At 45.4% G+C, this 17971-nt stretch overlaps 1 protein-coding gene across 4 annotated transcripts in view; it reads left to right on the top strand.

The window, feature by feature from the left end:
* Positions 1-1190: 1190 nt before the first annotated feature.
* TENT4B (terminal nucleotidyltransferase 4B) overlaps positions 1191-17971 on the top strand; it is a 79853-nt gene continuing 63072 nt past the window's right edge. For 2 of the 4 annotated variants that reach the window (XM_035714022.2, XM_025447167.3), the window contains exon 1: positions 1195-1930. In XM_035714022.2, the coding sequence (XP_035569915.2) occupies positions 1266-1930 (665 nt within the window). In that variant the 5' untranslated portion in view covers positions 1195-1265. Of the gene's footprint in view, positions 1931-17971 lie in introns of all 4 variants that reach the window. The other 2 variants (XM_025447168.3, XM_035714021.2) reach the window with 2 other exon arrangements.

Here is a 17971-nt window from a genome sequence, read left to right as displayed (position 1 = left end):
AGACCTGCCCGCGGCTGCCGGCGCACCTGGAGGCGAGACGGTTCCCTGCACGCCCCGCAGCCTGTGGGCCGCCGCGCCTGCACCTGCGCGCGCCTCGGGCGGGCTCCGGGCGGGGGCGGGGGCGGGGGGTTCCGAGCCGCGGGCTCACACGCTCCACAGGACGCGCGTCCGGCCGCGCGGGCGGCGCAGGGGCCCCGGGTCGGGGCCGGGGCCGGGGCCGGGGCCGGGGTCGGGGCCGGGGTCGGGGTCGGGGGGCGCCCGCGCAGCCCGCGTCCACGCAGCGTCGGGGCCGCGGGTCGCAGCTGGCCCGAGGCGGCTCGGCGCGGAGATCTCGGGAGGGGTCGCGAGAACCGAGGGGTCCCCGCGGCCGCCGGCCGGAGGGGGAGGAGGAGGAGGGCAGGGCGTGCGGCGGCGGCGCCTCCCACAATCCATTCGGTGCGGAGCCGGCGTCCGTCCGTCCGTCCGTCCTTCCGGCCCGGTTTCGGCGACCGGGAAGCCCAGCCCGGGGCCGGCGCGCGCGTCGGGGGCGCCTGGACGCCCAGGTACATGCAGCCTCTTCTTCGGGCGGCGCGGGACGGTTGGGCCGGGCGGTTGCGGCCCCCGCAGCTCCACACCGCGGCCTCTGTGACGCACGGCGCGGCTGCCGGGGCCGACCGGGCGGCGCGAAGGGGGCGGGGCGAGCGCGGGGCGGGGCGAGCGCGGCGGGGGCGGGGCGAGCGCGGGGCGGGGCGGGGCGAGCGGCGGAGGCCCCGCCCCGGGGCCGGAGGAGCGAGGACGCTACGGAGCAGGCGCGTCCCGCCGCCGCCGCCGCCGCCGCCGCTGCTGCCCCCGCCGCCGCCGCCGCCGCCGCCGCCGCCGCCGCCGCCGCCGCCCCCGCCGCCGCCCCCGCCGCCGCCCGCGCTGCCGCCGCCGCCGCCGCCGCCGCCGCCGCCGCTCGCCCTCTACTCCGGAGCCGCCGCCGCCGCCGCCGCCGCCATTTGCACGGGGACCCCAGTGACAGGGGCTCGGCGGAGGGGCGGAGGGAGGGGGGGAGGGCCCGCGGAGCCCCCGAGGGCGGGAGCGACGCCGCCGGCGCCGGCCGGGCTCCCTGCGCGACCGCGCCGCCCGCGGCGGGCCCCAGCAGCAGTAGCAGCGGCGGCGGCGGCGGCGGCGGCAGCAGCAGCAGCAGCAGCAGCCTCCGAGGCCGGGCGTGCGCCTGAGGCGCGGCGGCGGCGGCGGCCCTGCGGGCGGCCGGGAGGGGCGGGGGCAGCGGCCGCCGCCGTTTGATGGATCCGAGGATCGCCTGGTTCCAGCCAGAGCAGCTCGGACCGTCCAACAGTCTGTGGATGCAGATCTGGGAGACGACCCAGGGGCTGAGGAACCTCTACTTCAACCACCACTGTCACAGCAGCGGCGGCGCGAGCGGCGGCGGCGGCGGCAGCAGCACGGCCACCGGCGGGAGCGGCAGCAGCACCGGCAGCCCCAGCGGCGCGGCCCCGGCCCCGGCCCCGGCCCCGGCCCCGGCCGGCATGTACCGCTCCGGGGAGCGCCTGCTGGGCGGCCACGCGCCGTCGGCGGAGCAGCGGGACTTCCTGCCCCTGGAGACGACCAACAACAACAACAACCACCACCAGCCCGCGGCCTGGGCCCGCCGGGCTGCCGCGGGCCCCTCGGCGTCCCCGTCCCCGTCCGCGTCCCCGTCCCCGTCCCCACACTCCGCCGCCGCCGTCCCCGTCCCCGTCCCCGTCCCCGCCGTGGAGCCCGCGGACCCGGCCTCGGGCAGCAGCAATAAGCGGAAGCGCGACAATAAGGCCAGCACCTACGGACTCAACTACAGCCTGCTGCAGCCCGGCGGAGGGCGGGCCGCGGGGGGCGGCCGGGCCGACGGCAGCGGGGGCGTGTACAGCGGGACCCCGTGGAAGCGGAGGAACTACAACCAGGGAGTCGTGGGGTGAGTGCTGGCTGGCCCTGCGGCCTGGCGGCTCGGCGGCCCCGCGGCCCCGCGGCCCCGCGGCCCGGCCCTTGCACACGCGCAGCCGGGCACACGCCCACAGACGGTGGCTTGGGGGGAGCCTGGGCGAGGCCACCCCCCGCCGGCCTGCCTTCGTTGCCCCCCCGGGGCTGATGCCCGTTCCTCCATTCCTCCATCTCTCCACCATCCACACCTTCCCCCGCTCCTCCTTAGCGATCCACACCTGGCCCCCTCCCCCTCAGCCTTCCAGGCCTTTTCTGGACATTCCCTCAACCATCCACATCCTCCCCTCACCTCCCTTAGTCATCCACACTCTGGCCCCTTAACAGTCCACACCTTTCCCGGCCCCCACCCCCACCCCCACCCCCACCCCCACCACATCCATCTACTCTTTCCTCCCATCCCCCCTCCCCCAATCAAACACGCCTTCCCCAGGCTTCCCCCTCCAGCCCTCCGCATCAGCACACCCCAAGATGAAGTCTGTTAGCACAGGCAAATCATTGATTCCCTGAGAACATTCCTGTGTTAGTGCCTTTTGATGGTACAGGACCTGGAGGTGCGTTCCTTGCCAAGAATAGAAACATCCAGAAAGCTCCTCCTCCTCCCCCTCCCCCTCCCCCAATCCCAAACAGGAATCCTGTCAACCCTGTAAGGTTTTGCCTGCTGTTAACCCTTTGGCCCGTCTTTTAATTTTTTATTTAAAAAAAAATTTTTTTTTCCCTGTATTAGCGATGCCTTTTTTCTGTGGGTGAAAAATGGGGTGACAGCTGAGTTTAGGCTGGTGGAGATAGTGAGCTCTTCTGAGGCTGATAGAACTTTCTAGGAGTTCACGGTCCTCGGATCCAGCTTCTCACTGTAAAGTTGTCATTCTGGCAGATACAGCCAGTGCTTTTCGTTCTAGGGGGTAACTTCACGCTAATGAGTGAATGTTGCACCATTAATGAGTTTCTGGTTAAAGTTCAGCTGTTACAAAATGGAATCTTAGTTGACCCCTAGTGAACTATGTACATAAGCAGGGAATGTTTCCAGCTAGATTTCCCTTCTAGAAGAGCCCCCCTGTGCTGGAATAGGTTACTGAGTCTTTTTTTTTTTTTTTTTTGTAAAATAAAAAATCGGGCCGTATGTGTGTGTGTGTATGTATGTATGTATGTATGTATGTGTATGTCTGCGTGTGTTTAGCTTGAGTATGAAGAATGAGCTTTCAAATTGTTTTTCATTTTCCAGATCCTGTTTTACATTGGGGGCTACAGTAGGCAAATGTAATACCGTTAGTAAGCCTTTGTGAAACATTTTCTTAGATTCACCCATTCAGATCTGCCCTGCTTTGGCAAGCACAGATAGTTCTGTGTACCTTTTTGGAGGTCTGGGTAAAATGAGTTGGTGGGTTCCATCTGCTTCTAGTGGGCTGGTGTCTGCTATATGCTACTATTACAACTCCCACCTTTTATGGAAAATGCAGTCAGGCGTTTCAGGACTGGCACTGGGTTACATGTCAAACCTGTCCTCGCTTTCCAGAGGGGAACCTTTTAGGGTTGAGTCCTCTGTTGCTAAGCTTCAAGGGCGCTCTCCATGGTCATCACGTTTTAATAAAAGACCCATGGGTTCCATCCTGTTAGCATTTCCAAGATGAAGCATAAAGCGGTGGTTTAGCGACAAGCAAATTGATATTTAAAGGTTCTGGTAGTTTCATTTCACAGAAATAAGCTCCAGTTAAGTAATCACTGTCAACTAAAACCTTGAAGTTCTCTAGTTTCGTTTTACTGAAGCTTCTGCATGTGTGTCTGGCAAAGAGAGGTGATAAATCCAAAATAGTGGCTGCTTTTCTTTTTGACAGATAAGAAATTATTTTCTCCTCTACTTGCTCTTTCATGATAGGGATACTGTAAAAGGTTCATATTTGAACTTCGATAGAGTCAGGATGTTCTTATTCCCGATTCAAATATATTGCCCTCAGAAGGGATTAGGGAGAGGAATTTCCATTTCCCAGCAGGATTACTGTTTAAAAACTGATTGTAAACCTGTTTTTAAAACTGTTTATCACTTCATAAGACTTTTCATTCTTTTGCCTTTTCCTTTAGAGGCTGTCAGTAGCAAAAATTTCCTGTGTTATTAAGCAGTTCCTAACTTTTCGTAAGAGTGTCTGGGTGTTTAAAAATTCGTGTTTTGATTTATGGTTCCTTATGTCCTGACTTTTACAGAAGTTTTGCTATTTTTAGTACAGGTTTTTAAAAATCTGAATTCATGGTGCACCTCAAAGTTACACTATTTAGTAAAACTGTTACTAGCATTCTGAGTTCCAGGAACCGATGTTTAGCTAATAGGTCAACAAATTGTAGTGGTTCCTGGCCTCTGAACTGACAGTCCAGATAGGGGAGAGGAGTGGAAGGCACATGAACAGTGGACTGGAACTGGAGACTGCTGTATATATACTCTCTCTTGTATCTTTGGTTTCTGTGTTCTCTGCCTCCACCAAACTGGTTGACATACTTCCTGAACAGTCCAAGATACAGTTCAAAATCCTGACTTCTCTTTTGTCCGGGTCCTTCACTTTTGTCGTTCCTCCTTTGAACTTTTGAATTACTTGCTTCTCGCTCTTGCTATATAGCCTGCTTATGTTTATTTTTCCTTTTATGTATATGTTTCCTTTAGTCCACTAGGTCACTAGTTAAGATGGAAACTTTTTTTTTTTAATAAAGATTTTATTTATTTAGAGCGTCCATGAGCAGAGAGTTAGGGAGGCAGAGGGAGAAAGAGAGAGAGAGAGAGAGAGAGAGAGCTTCATGCAGGGCTCAATCCTAGGACCTTGAGATCATGACCTGAATTGCGATCAAGAGTCAGTTGCTTAACCAGCTGAGCTACCCGGGGGCCCCTAGGGTGGAAATTTTTCTTTTTTTTTTTTTTTTTTTTTTTTTTTTTTGAAATTTTCTTTTCTTTTCTTTTTTTCTTTTCTTTTCTTTTCTTTTCTTTTCTTTTCTTTTCTTTTCTTTCTTTTCTTTCACTTGAGAGAGAGAGAGAGAGAGTGTGTGTGTGCGCGTGCACGTAAGAGGTGTGAGGGGCAGAGCAGAGGGATTCTTAAGCAGACTCCACTGAGCATGGAGCCAGATCCAGGGCTCAATATTGCGACCCTGAGATCATGACCTGAGTTGAAATCAGGAATCAAATGTTTAACCAATTGAGCCACCCGGGCACCTGGAAATTTCTTAAATGTAGAGTAAGATATTTGGATTTCATCCTGAAAGCTTCATATTCTCTTTCAAAATTGAATACAACTGACAGGGCCTGGTTGGTTGAGTTGGTGGAGCATGTGACTCTTGATCTCAGGGTTGTGAGTTTGAGTCTCATGTTGGGCATAGAGATTACTTAAAAAAAAAAAATTTTTTTTAAATTAAAAATCCAGGATGCCTGGGTGGCTCAGTGATTGAGTGTCTGCTTTTGGCCCAGGTCGTGATCCTGGAGACCCAGGATCGAGTCCCACGTCAGACTCCCTGCATGGAGCCTGCTTCTCCCTCTGCATGTGTCTCTGCCTCTCTCTCTGTGTCTCTCATGAGTAAATAAATAAAATCTTTAAAAAAAATAAAAAAATCTGCTTACCACCTAGCCTTTGTGTACCCACAGACTCAGGGAATTTGCTCGTGTTCCTTCTTTTTTTTCTTTTTAAAGTTGCTTTCACTATTCTATTTCTTGCAATTCATTTCCCTCCAAGGCTGGCTGTGGTGTAGGAAGCAGTCCACCTGCTCCTTCTGGTTGTCCATGAAAATGAGCTATAAACCCTTTTCAAAGATTTAATTGTTGATTACCATGGAGAAAGAAGTGATGTCCAAAAAGTAGTGAACACGGTTACCTTATGGAGACTCAGAGTCCTTGGTCTTGAGCCCCCCTATGTCTAGAAACTTCTTGTGGAAGGTGCTTGGAGCTTGTCCAAGCTCATCAGGATAGGTTTGTGTTGGCTGCATTGCCAGATCTATAGATACTTTTTTTTCAAGCCTTGGATGACTTGTTCAAAGTAGTGTTTTGGAGCATGAATCTGAGTGTGGGAATCAGGAAGACCCTGCTGGGAAACTCAGGTTTAAGGAATAATTTCTTAACCTGGGCTGATGGGGATGGGAACAGTAAAGAATGAATGAGTGTGTGTGATGCTACAGGGTAAGGTTGGAGAGGATCCTGACTCCCTTCCTGGGTTAAATAATCATGCTATAGCTTTGAACCAGAGTGTGGAAATGTTGCTGTTATTATTGCAAATAAGGGGTGGGATTGTGGATTTGGAGTAAAAAAATATGGTGATGTTAAGGTGGAGCTGTCTGGCAGTGACTTGAAATTTGGGGGCCACGGCATAGTCATCTTTGCTGCAGTGGGGCAATGTCCTTCCTGATGTGCTCTGTGCTCTAGATCATGGTAAGTCCAAGATGCTGACGCTGTTCTTCAGCACCGGCATTATGATTTCTTTCTGCTAATTTCTACACGATGTGATCAATAGGCTTGCTGTTGGTGCTGGGCTCCAAAGTAAGTGATCCAGCAGATTAACATGGCGTTGAGTATGAAAGAATTTAGAGGCCGTATTCCAAGTGCTTGCTCTAAATATTAGTTTCTGTGCATTTACTAATGTAGCCCCAGCAATTCTTTGGTGAACTAGAACCCTTGGGTCCTTGAATTCTACTGCATTTGAGTACTGAAAGGTGATTTTGAGAAGATGTTAGGTTTCTTCCAGGGTACATTCTACACTAACAGTGTAATTCATTTTGAAGAATTTCCCCAAATCTCATATACTATGTTCACCTAAGATACTTTCTTCTTCTTCTTTTTTTTTTTTTTTTTAAGATTTTATTTTTTTATCCATGAGAGACACACAGAGAGAGACACAGGCAGAGACACAGGCAGAGGGAGAAGCAGGCTCCATGCAAGGAGCCTGATGTGGGACTCGATCCTGGGTCTCCAGCATCACACCCTGGGCTGCAGGTGGTGTAAACTGCTGCGCCACCGGGGCTGCCCCACCTAAGATATTTTCATATCATAACTCGTCTTTTGTCTAAAATCTGTGACCAGTGAAGACTGTCACTGAGGATCATTGGTATGTCAGGGTGTGTAGTCTTTTTTAAACCCCATTAAGTTTTTAGCTGTTGAAAGGCAAAAGGAACCAGCAAGTGGATAGAGCTTTTTGGAGTCTACCCTGGGTTCACACAGAAGGTTCAGTATATTGCAGTAAAGGAGGGATAGGAAAGGGATACTAGAAAAACCCAAGATGGGGAGGGTGTGTGTGTGTTAAAACAGTGCTGGTCCTGGTGTGATAGATGGCCTTATAGCACAGCTTCTTCCATGAAACCCCTACCAAAACATCCTAGTGTTAGGAACCCAGAAAAGTCCATGGGGAGAAAATTCAGGGGCTCCCTTGCTGATATGGGCACTGGTCAGATGGTTGTAGTTAGATATTCTTATACCTGCTGAAGCTGTGAAAAATTTCAGCTGCTTTTTCTATGGAAGATAGAAAAGCAAGCTGTTGTATAATTTCACTCAGCTTTCTATTCTCCCTTCTGTTGAATCCGTTAGAGTAATATTTAGTGGAGGAAACTATTTCAGGATCACACCCACGGCACTAGAGACTGTATGTATTAATCACTTACACACACATAACATAGGTGTGGAGTAATCCCGAAGAGGGGCTCTAGGCCCAAGAGGATGCTTATTTGAAGAGTTAGGGTCCACTTCCCAGCAGCTAGTCTGAGACTCCTGTCTTTGCTCTTTCCTACAGAGCTGACTGGACAGCTCAGAGCCTGCTTGAGGAATTCAGAAGACTGCCAGTAGAATGTTCTTTCCATCCTTCAGAATATTTGCTAGGGACTCAGCTGCTGCAGACACCATAAAGGCTTCAAATCCATTTTACCATTTTTAACATGACATGGAATTTTTTTCCTAAGGGAATATTGAAATGGAGGATGGCTTTGAACTAGACTGTACATTAATTTGCATCCAAACAGGCAATATATTTATTTTCATCTTATAAGTTATTTGATGATATAAGAGACTTTTGTATACTAAGGGCTTTGGACCGTATGGAGATTGAAGTTGGGAGATTTGGGGGAGAAACAATGTGAAGATGTTTATGTTGTGCACTGGCTCCTGTTCACTTGAATAGCTTCAAGTCTGAAAAAAATCTTGCCATGTCTGTAAGAGATTTCATGGAGTATCTAGTGACTAAACTCAGGAATTCTACCTCTGATCATGCTTCCTGCTCCAGTAGTTTGAATAGTCTGCAGAAACCTGTGTTTTCAAATTAGTTGATTTATTATTAAAAGTGCTCAATAAAATCATAAAGTGCTCGTGGTAGCCTTTGTATCATGTTCCAAATGCTATGTTAAATTTTTTCTATTTATTATATTAACCTGTTCATGCATTGCCCCATCTCATTTGTTTTTCTTTCGAAATACAGATTCACAGAGTTGCAAAAAAAAAAACAGTACAGAGAGATCCCATGTTTCCTTCACCTAGTTTCATGCAATGGTAACATCTTATATAACTATAGTTTAATATCAAAACCAGGAAATTGACATTGTTACACTTCATAGCCTGATTTAGATTTCACCAGTCTGACATGCACTCATTTGTTTTTTTTTTTTTCATTTGTGCATGTAGTATGTAGTCCAGTGCACTTTTATCATGTGTAGATTGTGTGACGTCACTACAATCAGAGATCGCTTATGCTACCCCTTTGTTTTCACACACACCATCATCTCTAACCCCGAGCAAACACTAAGTTGTTTTCCATTTCTATAATTTTGTTATTTTGAGAATGATAAATGGAATCACACAGTATGTTACTTTGGCTTTTTTCCTCTTACCATAATTCCTTTGAGATTTGTCCAGATTGTTTCGTGTATTAATAGTTCATTCCTTTTTAATGTTGAGTAGTATTCCAATGTGTGGATGTACCACAGTTTGTTTAATGATTCATGCATTGAAGGACATACCAGAAGAGTTTCCAGTTTTTGGCTATTACAAATAAAGTTGCTATAAACTTAGGCATACAAATTTTTATGTGAACATAAAGTTTCATCTTTAGGGGGTAAATGCCTTAAAAGTGCTAGGTCGAGACACCTGGGTGTCTCAGGTCATGATCTCGGGACAGCTGAGAACCTGCTTCACCCTCTCCCTCTGCCATTTTCCCTGCTTGTGCTCTTTCTGTCAAATAAAATCTTAAAAAAAAAAAAAAAATAGGGATGCCTGGGTGGCTCAGTGGTTGCGCATCTGCCTTCGGCTCAGGGCACGATCCCGGGGTTCAGGGATTGAGTCTCACATGGGGCTCCTTGCATGCTCCTACTTCTCCCTCTATGTCTGCCCCTCTGTGTCTCTCATGAATAAATAAAATCTTTAAAAATAAATAAATAAAGGTGCTGGATCATATGGTAAATACATATTTATTTTTATTTATTTATTTTAGAGAGACACAGAGAGTGTATGTTGGGGGGGCGGGGGGACAGAGAGAGAGAGAATCCCAAACAGGCTGCCTGCCAAGCATAGTGTCTGATGTAGGGCTTGATCCCACAACCCCAAGATCATGACCTGAGCTGAAACCAAGAACCAGAGGCTCAACTGACTGAGCCACTAAGACACCCCGACTATGTATTTAGTTTTGAAAGGAACTGCTAAACTCTTATTTATTTTTAAAATATTTTATTTATTTATTTATGAGAGACATAGAGACAGAGGCAGAAGGAAAAGCATGCTCCCTGTACAGAGCCTGATGTGGGACTCGATCCCAGATCCTGGGATCACACCTTGAGTTGAAGGCAGACGCTCAACCGCTGAGCCACCCAGGCGGCCCTGCTAAACTCTCTTTTAGAGTGATTGTATCATATTCTATTCATATCGTGATGTGTGTAAGCCTGTTTCTCTGCATGCTCGCCAGCATTTAGCATTATCACTTTTTTTTTTTAAATATTTTATTTATTTATTCATGAGAAGACACAGAGAGAGAGAAAGGCAGAGACACAGGCAGAGGGAGAAGCAGGCTCCATGCAGGGAGCCCGATGTGGGACTCGATCCTGGGTCTCCAGGATCACACCCTAGGCGGAAGGCAGGCGCTAAACCGCTGAGCCACCTAGGGATCCCAGCATTATCACTTTTTAAAATTTTAGTTTTAATAAAGGTACTGATGGTTCATTGTGCTCTTTCTTTCTTTCTTTCTTTCTTTCTTTCTTTCTTTTTTTTTTAAAGATTTTACTTATTCATGAGAGAGAGAGACAGAGAGACAGAGAGAGGTAGAGACACAGGCAGAGAGAGAAGCAGGCTCCATGCAGGGAGCCTGATGTAGGACTTGATCCTGGATCACGCCCTGGGCCGAAGGTAGGTGCTAAACTGCTGAGCCACCCAGGGATCCCCTCATTGTGCTTTTATCAAATTAACCTCCTAAATAGCCTCACCTAATTTTAACTTTAATTTTAGTTTTGAAATATTTTATTTATTTAGAAAGAGAATGTGCGTGGGAATGGGGAAGGGGCAGAGGAAGAGGGAGAAAGAATCTAAAGCAGACTTGATGCAGAACTCGCAGAGCCAGATGTGGGGTTCAGTCTCACAACCCTGAGATTACAACCTGAGCCAAAACCCAAGAGTCTGAGGCTAAAGCAAATTGAGCCACCCAGGTGCGCTCCGACTCTTTTTTTTTTTTTTTTTTTCCGAAACTTCTTGACAGTATTGAGAATGTCTTTAATTAAAAATTTCTAAGTAAAACACATTTTAACTCTTTATCTTTGAAGTACTTTGCAGTGTTTCCTTTACATATTGCTTTTTCTTATAAACTAGTATGAAGTAGAGCTTTATTTTCACTTTTTTAAAAACATGTAAAAAGACAACTGCAGAAAAGATTTCAGAATTTAGTGTCCTTTCCTTTCGTATGAGTATTATTTTCTCTCTGCTTGGCTCTCTTCTGGGAAGTAAACACTCCTTGGTGGTTTTTATTGGTGATGGTGAAGTGTTTTTTAGAGTGTTTTTTTTTTTTTTTTTTTTTTTAAGATTTTATTAGAGAGACAGTGCATGTAGATTTGTGCATGGGGGAGGAGAAAGACAGGAGAGGGAGAGAGAATCTCAAGCAGACTCCCTGTCAAACATGGAGCCTGGTGCAGGGCTGGATCTCACGACCCTGAGATAATGACCTGAGCCGAAACCAAGAGTCAAGATGCCTAACTGTGCCACCCAGGTGCCTCCTTTTTTATAGTATTTTTATATCTGAACAATGCCTTCAGACTGTGCTTCACCTTCACACTTGTCCTGGAGTAAACCGTGTTTCAGCAGAACTAGTTTCTGGACTGAGAACTGGGACCTCATGTGTTTCCCTTACTGTTTTGATTTAGTCAAAATAATGTAACTTTCGGTACCATCAAGTGTTTATAAATTTCTGCCACAGCAGGAGGAAGAATCCACTAGCATCATGGTTGAGGAGGTTCAAAAGTTAACTTCTGATAATTTGGATTTAATGAAGTATTAGGTGTCTGATGAGGTTTGGAATTTGGATGTCTTTTTCCTCAAAGTTAGTTATTCTACCTTTCTTTCCTTCTTGGTATGAGGTGTTAATACCACTGTCCTTTTTTTTTTTTTTTTTTTTAAAGATTTTACTTATTCATGAGAGACACACACAGAGAGGCAGAGACACAGGCAGAGGAAGAAGTAGGCTCATGCAGGGAGTCCGATATGGGACTTGATCCCAGACTCCAGGATCACACCCTGAGCCAAAGGCAGACGCTTAACCACTGAGCCACCCAGGCGTCCCTACCACACTGTCCTTCAGAATACTTGTTTTCAAAAACAATATACAGTTTAAATACTACTAATTAATACTGATTTTCAAAAAACTAGAACATACAGCTAAATCAAAGAAATTAAAAAAAAAATAGCCCCATTAAACTACTTCCAGGGTATAACTACTGACATCTTACTTTGTTTTTAGTTTTTTGTTATTTATAAAAAACATGTTTTTAGATGAACCTTTGGATTCTTTCTTACTTTTACTGAGATGTAATTCATATGCCATCACATTCTCCCTTTTATAGTATACAGTTTAGGGGTTTTAGAATGTTACAGGAGTGTGTAACTATCACCACTATCTAATTCTGGAACATTTTCATCACCCTAGAAAGAAACCGTGTACACATTATCACTCCCTGCTCTTTCACTCTCAGCACCTGGCAAACTCATACAGCCCTTCTCTGTCTATGGATTTACAATTCTAAACATTTCATAAGAATGTATGAAATCAGGGCAGCCCCGGTGGCTCAGCGGTTTAGTGCTGCCTTCGGCCCGGCGTGTGATCCTGGAGACCCAGGATCGAGTCCCACATCAGGTTCCCTGTGTGGAGCCTGCTTCTCCCTTTGCCTGTGTCTCTGCCTCTCTCTCTCTCTGCCTCTCTCTCTCTCTCTGCCTCTCATGAATAAATAAATCTTAAAAAATATGTATGAAATCATAATATGTGGCTTTTTGTTTACCATTTATCAGTTGATGGACAGTTGGGTTGTTTCTGCTTTTTGGCTGTTATAGATAATGCTGCTCTGAACTTCATGTGCAAGTTTGTATGTGGACATATGTTTCTATTTCTCTTGGATAAACACCTCTAAGTGGAATATACATTGTGGGAGTGGAATTGCTAAATCACATAAAGCAGCTGTAACATTTTCCATACCCACCAGTAATGTATGAGGTTTCCAGTTTCTCCATATTGTCAACTTTTTTCATTATCTTTTTTGATTATAGCCATCCTATTGGGTGCAAAGTAGTATCTCATCATAGTTTTTTTTTTTTTTGTTTTTTTTTTAAATTTTATTTATTTATGATAGTCACATAGAGAGAGAGAGAGAGAGGCAGAGACACAGGCAGAGGGAGAAGCAGGCTCCATGCACCGGGAGCCCGATGTGGGATTCGATCCCGGGTCTCCAGGATCGCGCCCTGGGCCAAAGGCAGGCGCCAAACCGCTGCGCCACCCAGGGATCCCTCATCATAGTTTTGATTTACATTTTCCCAAAACTAATGGTGAACATTTTTGCATGTGCATATAGGCCATTATTTTTCATTGGGTTGACTTTTTTTTTTTTTTTAAAGATTTTTGATTGATTTGACACAGAGAAGGGAGTACACAAGTAGGCAGAGTGGCAGGGAGAGGGAGAAGCAGGCTCCCCACTGAGCAGAGCGCCCAATGTGGGGCTCGGGCCCCAGGACCCTGGGATCATGACCTGAGCTGAAGGTAAGATGCTCAACCAACTGAGCTACCCAGGTGCCCCTTGGGTTGACTTTTTGTTGAGTTGTAAGAGTTCTTTGTATATTCTAGTACTAGACTCTTATTAGATAAATGATTTATAAATACTTCTTCTTTTCTATGGATTGTCTTTTTACTTTCTTGATAGTGTTCATTGAAGTACAAAGGTTTTTTTTTCCCCTATTTCATAAATTCTGATTTGTATATTATTTTCTGTTGCTTGTGCTTTAAGTGTTATGTCCAAGAAACCACTGCCTAATTCAATATCATGAAAATTAACCCATGTTCTTTCTAAGAGTCTTACAGTTTTAGCTTTTACATTTAGTTATTTTATTATTATCTTTTTAAGTAATCTCTGCCTAACATGGGCTCAAATTCATGACCCTGAGACAGAGAGTCATGTGCTCTACTGACTGAGCCAGCCTGGTGCTCCTTCATTTAGGTCTTAGATCCAATTTTTTTTTTTTTTTTTAAGCACAGAGCTTGAACTCAAGTCCCTGAGATAAGACCTGAGCCAGGATCAAGAGTTGGATGCTTAACAGACTGAGCCACCCAGGTGCCCCAGGTCCTGGATCCATTTTGAGTTCATTTTTGTATATGATACGAGGTAGAGATCAACTTCATTCCTTTGCCTGTGGATATCCAGCTGTCTTAGCACCATTTTTTTAAAAAACTTTTTTTTTATTAAAGATTTTATTTATTCATTCATGAGAGACACAGAGAGATAGAGAGAGAGGCAGAGACACAGGCAGAGGGAGAAGCAGGCATCATACAGAGAGCCTGACGTGGGACTCGATCCAGGGTCTCCAGGATCAAGCCCTGGGTTGCAGGCGGCGCCAAACCGCTGCGCCACTGGGGCTGCCCTTATTTTTTTAAAACTTTTTTTTTTTTTATTAAATATTTTATTTATTCATTCCCATTTTTTAAAGACTGTTCTCTCTCCAAGAATTTTATTGGTGGGATCCCTGGGTGGCACTTCGGTTTGGCGCCTGCCTTTGGCCCAGGGCGCGATCCTGGAGATCGAATCCCACGTCAGGCTCCCTATATGGAGCCTGCTTCTCCCTCTGCCTATGTCTCTGCCTCTCTCTCTCTCTCTGTGTGACTATCATGAAAAAATAAATAAAAATTAAAAAAAAATAAAAAAAAAAGAATTGTATTGGCACATAAAGTTTTAGACAGGAGGTTTTTGTATCTTGTAAGGCTTTTACCACTCTTACCTGTGGAAAGATTCGGCCGGATTACCCTTATGTCAGCAGTGTGCAAGAATCCCAGTTTCCCCTAAACCCTCACCAATGCTAAATATTATATCCAAAACCAATACAAAAGAAAACAGTTTTCCAATTTCATAGGTGAAAAATAGTATTTTCCTATTTTAATTTGCACATATTTTCATACTAATTGGCTATTTTCTTTTTTTTTTTATTTTTTTTTAATTGGCTATTTTCTTTTTTGAATTGCTTATTTCCCTTACCTAGCTTTTTTCTCTTTTTCTTTGCCTGCCTGTTTTTCTTTCTTTCTCTGGTTTATTGAAGCATTTTATTTATGTGTGTATTACATCCCTAGAAAAAGAATCCCGGGATTTTCCCTCCTGTATGTTTTCGTTTTGCTTCTTTATGGTCCATGATGCTAGCTGAGGTTGTCAATACAATGAAACCAAACCAAACTGGTGGGATGGGAGCAGATGCTTCTGCCATTTTTCTAGATCTTTGAGTTGTATGTCAAATTTTGGGACTGATCACTCTACACTTGATTAACCTGCCTGTGAGATTCATAACAATTTTCCCAGCTCTGTGATCATCAGTGATTTCAAATTTGTCAATGTAACCATGCTTCATCCCAGTGAGAAACCAGCCACTGACTTTGGATCATGGCCTAACCTGCTGTTCGCCTCTTTTCAGCATTGTTAATGCTTCTGAAAGCATCTGCCAGGACATTCAAAGCATACCATTATGGCAGCGTGGAAAGATGGTGGAAAGAACATTGCTAACTTTCTTCTGATGTTTGTAGGAGCTCTTTGTCTATTACAAATATTTACAACTTTTAATTCTAATTTTATGATTTTTAAATGGTTTTATTAGGGCATAATTTAACATTATAGTATTCATTTTAATTGTACAGTTTGGTGACTTTGGGCAAATATATATAGTTGTGTAACTGTAACAGTTGAGATACAGAAAGAGATACAGAACATTTCTGTCACTCAGAAAGTAACCTTGTGCTCTTGCAGTCAGTCCGCTTACCTTGTCTCTGGCCTTAGGCTACCACTTGCCTTTTCTAGGGTTTCATATAAATGAAATATATACTTTGTAGTCTTTTGTACCTGACTTCTTTTACCATTATGTTTTGGGACATCCATACTGTTGGGTACATTGTTGTTACTTTTTTTTTTTTTTTAAGATTTTTATTTATTCATGAATAAATACAGAGAGAGAGAGAGAGAGAGAGAGAGAGAGAGAGAGGCAGCGACACAGGCAGAGGGAGAAGCAGGCTTCATGCAGGGAGCCTGACATGGGACTCGATTCCGGGTCTCCAGGATCATGCCCTGGGCTGAAGGCGGCGCTAAACCGCTGAGCCCTTGGTGTTACTTTTTAATGTCAGTAGTATTCCATTGTATGGATCTGTCACAATGTGTTCATTCTTTGTGGTCTATAGAATTTGTAAATGTGTCCTCTGCTTTTGGTATTGTATTACTTGCTGGTTTTGCCGCTCATTCCTGTATAGGCCAGAACTGATGCACACATTTTTTGGTTGGATGATCAACTGCTTTATGCAAACTGTTGTGCAAGACTTTTGTGGGACATAATGACAGTAGAACATGTTCCTTGCCTCCTGGAAAGTGATGCTCTGGTTGGATAGACAGTGCATAAGGTGGACAAGCCTTGAGTGGAGATTTTTGCTATGGTTTTGAAAGATTGGTTAGGTTGTGGAGGGTTGGAAAAGAAAAACTGCTTGTATTGGTTTCAAATGATAAGCTCTAAAGGGACAAGTTGGATATGTAGTATTTAGCATAATTGAGGTGGGTAGTGAACAGGATCTAGTTTACCGTGATGGTTGACCTCAACTAAAGGAGTCTGAAATTATTCAAGTTAATTTTATAAAACCTATTTATTGAGGAAAACTACAAACAATGTGGTAGTGCAGAGTATAAAATAATGAACCTCCATGTACTCATCACGCATTTGACAGTGATAAACCTTGGCCAAACTTATTTCACCAGCCCACCTTATATTCATTCCCACCCCCATTACTTTGAAATAAATTATGGATGTCACATCATTTTTTGTGTCTCTAGATAAGGCCTTTAAAAAAAGTCATAATTGCAATGCCGTAAGTACACCTAAACAAATTAACATTAATTCCTGAATTGCATCAAAAATCTGGTGTTCGTATTTCCCCAGTTGTGCCATAATTATCTTTTTAATGGTTTGTTAAAATCAGAATCCATATGAGGTTTTGCCTTGCTATTGGTTGAAATGCCTTTTAAATCTTTTAATCTACAGCTTTGTCAGCCATCTGTTTTCCCCTCATTAATGTATTCATTGAAGAAATCGAGTTGTTTTTCCTGTTGACTTTTCTGCTGAGTTTTGCTGGTTACATTCCCTTGGTGTCAATTTAATATGTTCCTTTGTCCCCCTGTATTTTCTATAAAGTTGTAATTAGATCTAGAGGTTTGTTTATGTTTTGTTTTGTTTTCAAGAATACTTCATAGAGGGGCACCTGGATGGTTCAGGTGGTTAAGCATCTACCTTAGCCCAGGTCATGACCCCACGGCCCTGGGATTGAGCCTGGCATCCGGCTCCCTGCTCGGGGAGTCTCTTCCCTCCTCCCTCTCCCTCTGTGCTGTCTCTCTCTCTCTGTTTCTCAAATAAATATAATTCTTTTTTTTTAAATATTTTATTTATTTATTCATGAGAGGCACACAGAGAGAAAGGCAGAGACACAGGCAGTAGGAGAAGCAGGCTCCTTGAGGGGAGCCCAGTGTGGGACTCGATCTCCGGGATCATGCCCTGAGCCGAAGACAGACGCTTAACTGCTGAGCCACCCAGGTGTCCCAAATAAAATAAAATCTTAAAACGTAGAATACTTCATAGATGATGATCTGTAATTTTCCGAATAGACACACAATGTCTAAGTATCTTTCTTTTGTGATATTAGTAGCCATTAAGGATCATTGCCTGTATTTATTAGTTCATTATTAAGGTTGTAAACTTGTGATATTGTTATTCTCTTGAACCTCTATCAGTTGTCAGCTGCAATACTCCTGAAAGGAAAAACATTTTCTCCTCAGCTCTTCGGTTATCCTAAGGGCATAGTTTTTTTTTTTTTTCTTAAGATTATTTATTTATTCATGAGAGACACACAGAGAGAGGCAGAGGCATAGGCGGAGGGAGAAGCAGGCTCCTCTAGGGGAGCCTGATGTGGGACTCAATCCCAGGACCCCAGGGTCACGCTTTGAGCCGAAGGCAGATGCTCAACCACTGAGCCACCCAGACGTCCCTTAAGGGCACAGTTCTCATGGGAACATGGGCTAAGAGGAGAAGGCGGATATAAATTCTAACTGACTTTGTGAATGAGCAGAAAGAAGCAAGGTGGGTTGCATGCAAAAAGCTGAAGTGGTCTTTGGGCTGACTAGTGCAGGATGTCTGGAAAAGGCAGTTAATTCTCCAAGCATAGTGAGCTATGCTTGGCCTTCAGTGGGTGGCTGGGAACTGCCAAGGAAGCCGTTCATCCACAGCCATACCTGACCTTTGCTTTCTGCTTGTGTTAGCTGAACAAAACCATGGTGGATC

Source organism: Canis lupus, chromosome 2 (genome assembly GCF_003254725.2).
Source record: "Canis lupus dingo isolate Sandy chromosome 2, ASM325472v2, whole genome shotgun sequence".
In the NCBI taxonomy this organism is placed as follows: domain Eukaryota; kingdom Metazoa; phylum Chordata; class Mammalia; order Carnivora; family Canidae; genus Canis; species Canis lupus.
This window is presented reverse-complemented; position numbering and strand designations above follow the sequence as displayed.